The following is a 4,807-nucleotide window of genomic DNA, read 5'->3' as shown; positions in this document are numbered from 1 at the left end:
AAAAAAAAAAAAAAAAACGAGTCCTTTGTTCTCGCCCATTCGAATCTCACCAATTTTTGAAACTTGTATCGTGTATTCGTGTCGTATCGTGAAAACGATCACGATCAGAAGCAAGCTGATTTATCGACTTGCCCGATGATCTAGTGAAAAAAAAAAAAAAAAAGAAAAAAAGAAAAGAAAGAAATTAAAGAGCAATCAATTTTTAGAGTACAATGTCACGATAAATAGAAATAGGGAATGATCATTTTTTGAATACAGAAAAGTTCTACTGCAAATTTCCCTCTTAATTCGACCTGCGCGAGCAATCGACCTTCTTAAATCCATTATTCTTTAGAAATAATAACGAGAAAAGAAAAATAAGAAAAAAAAAAAAAAAAAATTCGTAAAAGAAAAAAAATCATTGAATAACAATACCTGTTTCTATATGTCGATTATTCGCGCACCAGTAGCAATTAATTAATATACGTATACGATCCGATTTTTTAGAGCATGTAATGTACCGTGAATATGCTCTAACACTGAAATGAGTTTGAATGTGCGTGTCCAATGAATTTTTCAAAAAGAACATATGCGTGTGATTGTGGGGAGAAAGACAGGACACTTGTCTTCTGCCCTTGTTGCGTGAAACGCGTGAATGGCGCGTGACTGTGGACGAGTGATTCTGATGGGAGACACTGTGAGAGTTGTTTTTTTTTTTTCTCCCCCTCCTCCTTTTCCTTTGTAACTATCGTTCGCGATCGATTTCGCGAAGTGTCCGTAATAAAAGTATCTGGCATATTTTCTTTCAGTTACTGGACACCCTCCCGGTGTGCCAAGATTTTAATCGACAAGTGTGCAACCGTCCCGCCTGCAAGTTTATCCATCTCAGTGACGGTGAGTTTTCATGATCTACCGCTACGCGGCGCGGTGTGTTAATTCCCTTCCCTTAAGTAATGGAAGGTGAAGCTTGTTTTTATATATATATATGTATCCCTTTCTTTTTCTTATTTTTTTTACCTTTGTTAAATATTTCTTTTACACTTTTCATTCCGCATTTCGTGATTTTTGTTTTATTCTATTTTTGTTTATATATCGTTGACGATTTTCTAGCTACGAAACGTAGATGAGTTAATGCAAGCTGTTATTTACGTATCATTAAATGCATTGGATGAAACATCTGTCACGTGTACAGTGTTTGTGCGTACTTTTTAAACCCGAGTAATAAGTTGCGAGATAATATTATACCAATTGTTAATAGTTTATATTTGATATATACGTTCCTTACGTGTCGAATCGATTTTCTGGTCAGATGGTATTTGTATTTTGCGGCCATTTTGCCGTTGACGACCGCGCATCCACCGCAAAACGATCGTGTTCGCAATATACGATCACGATGACAAATCTATTGGTCACCGCTGTTTCGAACGCAACTTTATCAAAGTTACAAATTACTCGATTTACTCGAATTACCGTTAAAAATTTTACAATTCGGTTCTGAATCGTCTATAACCGCGAATCGCTAACAAAACAATCGTTAACGTAAAATTAATCATGCGTGCGGATATTTTCAAGCGAATTGCGAACAAAAAGCTTGTTGCAAAAAAAAAAGAATATGTATCGATAAAACATAATATAATCATAAATAATTTTTATTCACGGGGATCGTCGTGAAGCTGAGAAAAATTCTCGAAAAAAATTGTTTTCTTTTTTTCTTTTATCCAATCTCTAACTCTTAACTGTTTTTTCTTTTATCCAATCTCTAACTGTTAATCCAATTCCAACATTTTCCAGGAAACGTGGAGGTGATCGAGAATCGCGTGACCGTGTGCAGGGACGCAGTGAAGGGCGCGTGCATGCGACCCCAGTGTAAATATTATCACATACCGGTCGCGTTGCCGCCAGCGCCCTTGATGGCGATCACATCGCCTGCGACGCCCTAGTTACTCCTTCTCGTTTAGCGGATGTGTGTATCACGACGAGGCGAGGAGCTAGAACAACCGGCAGACAGATGCAGATGATGGTGCGGACGAGGGAGAGAAAAAAGTCTTGAGAGAAGATTTGAAGATACTCGACGAGGGATCGATAGAGAAGAAGAAATGGAAAACGACAGACGAAACGAGGAAAAAAAAAAATAAATAAATGAATAAAAGGAAATGGAAAAATGGAAGAGGTAACAAGAGATAGATAGATAGATAGATAGAGAGAGAGATAGACATAGAGAAAGAGAGTAAAAGGACAGAAAAAAGAGGAAGGAACAAGAGAGCTTCTCGCGTAAAACGGCCTTGATGATCACATTGAGCAAGATCGATAAGGAGAAACAAGAGAGATGCATATGTGTTTCAATGTGTCTTCGTCGTTCTCTTCGTCGTCGTCGTCGTCGTCGTCGTCGTCGTCGTCGTCGGTGACACAGGAAGGATCGACTCGATTCTATTTCATCCTCCTCTGCGAATCTCCTCCGATACGTAGGTTTTCGTCGAGCTAGATAGAGATCGGGAGAAAAGGCGAGCGTGATCGAACGCGGATCAAAGAGGGAGGGGCGGGTCGGAGAAAGGAAATTCGTACGGTTCCCAGCCATGGTTGATGGAAAGAATGGGTACGAATTTCGTCCCCTTCTTCTCGCCTCCTCCCTCCTCGTGCTATCCCTTGAAGATGAAAAACGCGCATTCGAAAGAAAAAAAAAATAATAATAAATGAATAAATAAATAAAATAAAAACGAATGACGAAATGAAAAAAAGCTAGAACTTCGTTCGTCGTGGATGATGTTTCTCTCTGGCTCCGCTAATTTATTTTCTCCTCCTCGCGCGCATAATGTGTTCGTCCTTCACTTTCGTTAAATATCACTTTCGATGATCAGATGATCGTGTTCGTTTCGGGAACGTGTTTCTCGATAATGTTTATCTGGTTTAATTAAGATTATTTCGTTCGTTGAATGTGTCGCGAACAAAATTGAGTGCAATATTCGTGATTATAGGATGGAGTGGCCGCCGAATTGTTGAAGATCAGCGAGAGAAACGTACACTCGAGGTCGGCGGTACACGAGGTCTTCCTTGATCCTGCCTTTTCTTTTCTTTTTTTTCTTGCCTAATTCCATTAACACTTCCGTGAAAAAGAGCCAAAACAAGATACGAGTATATCGAATAACTAATTCTAGAAAAAAAATTTTTTTTTCAAAAAATCCATCAAACTTCAAAGTATCCCCTTCGTTTAATTGTCTGCATAGACATTTCTTTTTCAAAGCTTTTTCATCGAGCTTTTTCGTCGATCTCGCTCGATTTCAGATTCTTTCTTTGTTATTAATCACCACCATTTCCTTTGTTTCGATATCTCTTTCTTCTTCTTTTTTTTTTCCAACCCTTCAATTATATCCACTTCACCTTCCAATTTCCGGAAACATTTCCCATTTCCGTGGAAAACTTCCATTAACCTCGAGTGTCTTATTCGATTCGTGATTTCTGTGTTCTTCCACGCGATCGCTGATCGAGAATAAATTGAGAAGAATTTACCAGTTCATCGCGAGACACGTTCTCGAGAGAGAGAGAGAGAGAAAGAGAGAGAGATATATATATATATAGAGAGAGAGAGAAACAGGGAATCGCGGTTTATGTTCCGTAAGATCTTGGTACCATTATGTGTACATATATTATATACACGTACTATGCATACAGAGGGAAACGTGGTTAGAAGTTATACGATCCCCTGGGAAACCGAGTATATCCCGAGTTGCGGGATCGTAAAATTTCTTCGCGTTCGTGCCAATCGAACGAATTCATATCGTACGAGTAGTAGGCTTGCTCGGTTCAGTGGATATGATATCATCAGATATGGAATAATTTAACTCTTTTGATGTTGGTACCGTTCATTTTATTATCTCTTGCCGAATCGATACCATTATCGTATCGTATCGAGGAATTCTTATTGAATTCCCATTTCAAAGCCATTTTCCGACTGTTGAAGTCATTCTGTTGGGGGAAATAATGATTATTGGTTCCTACGAAAGAGAAAAATATTTATATTATTGTGTATAGTTTTTAGATAAGTAGTAAGATGTTAAAAAAAAAAAAAGAGAGAGAGGGAGGGAGAGAAAGAGAGAGAGAGAGAGATTTCTAGAAAAGAAAAATTTCTAGAGAACGAACGATTTTTTTTTTTTTTTAGCATTACAGTATTATTGTTCAATTTTATTAAGATGTAAGATATTCGATTATTTATTTCACAAATTGTTTAATTAATTAATTATTACTTATAATAATCGATGAAAGATTTCAGAAACTGGAATCTTCAAAAAAAAAAAAAAAAAAAAGAAAAAAAATATATATTTGTATATTTTCACGGAGTTAATTTATACATTTGAATAAAATCAACGATTAATATCAGAAGGGTTGTTCGACCATAAGTCTACCAGCAATCGATCATCTCGACATGACAAAAAAAATCTTCAAGGGATGCACTGCGCATTCAAAAGTAAAAACTGACCCCAATATAACGAATAACGAAGTTTTTTATACTCGTATATACACTAAATGAAAAATTCACTGATATTTTGTTTCTACATCGATATAATTGCGCGTGTGCACGCACCAGATGATCACCTGATCGATCGAGCGTACGTGCACACGCGCCAGGAGGCATTGATTTCGCGAAAAATTAAACAGAATAATAATAATAATATATATATATATATATATAAATATATACATAAGTCGAAGGAGGGAAAACGAACGACGCGAGAGTGAGAGAAAACAGCGAAATATTGATTATAGAACAGGATTCGATCGTAAATGAAACGACGAAACGATACATACATATATATATATTACACATATTATATAA

At 36.9% G+C, this 4,807-nt stretch overlaps 1 protein-coding gene across 1 annotated transcript in view; it reads left to right on the top strand.

Annotated features, from left to right (window-relative positions):
* Positions 1–4,115, top strand: part of LOC122714025 (zinc finger CCCH domain-containing protein 28-like) — a 10,500-nt gene extending 6,385 nt beyond the window's left edge. Inside the window, exons 2-3 of the mRNA XM_043935000.1 lie at positions 789–873; positions 1,771–4,115. Coding sequence (XP_043790935.1) covers positions 789–873; positions 1,771–1,919 — 234 coding nt within the window. The 3' untranslated portion in view covers positions 1,920–4,115. The remainder of the gene's footprint in view (positions 1–788; positions 874–1,770) is intronic.
* Positions 4,116–4,807: the final 692 nt, after the last annotated feature.

Source organism: Apis laboriosa, unplaced genomic scaffold (assembly GCF_014066325.1).
Source record: "Apis laboriosa isolate Shangri-la unplaced genomic scaffold, ASM1406632v1 scaffold112_cov148, whole genome shotgun sequence".
Taxonomy (NCBI): domain Eukaryota; kingdom Metazoa; phylum Arthropoda; class Insecta; order Hymenoptera; family Apidae; genus Apis; species Apis laboriosa.
Note: the sequence above shows the minus strand (reverse complement) of the source record. Positions and strands in the feature narration are given on the sequence as shown.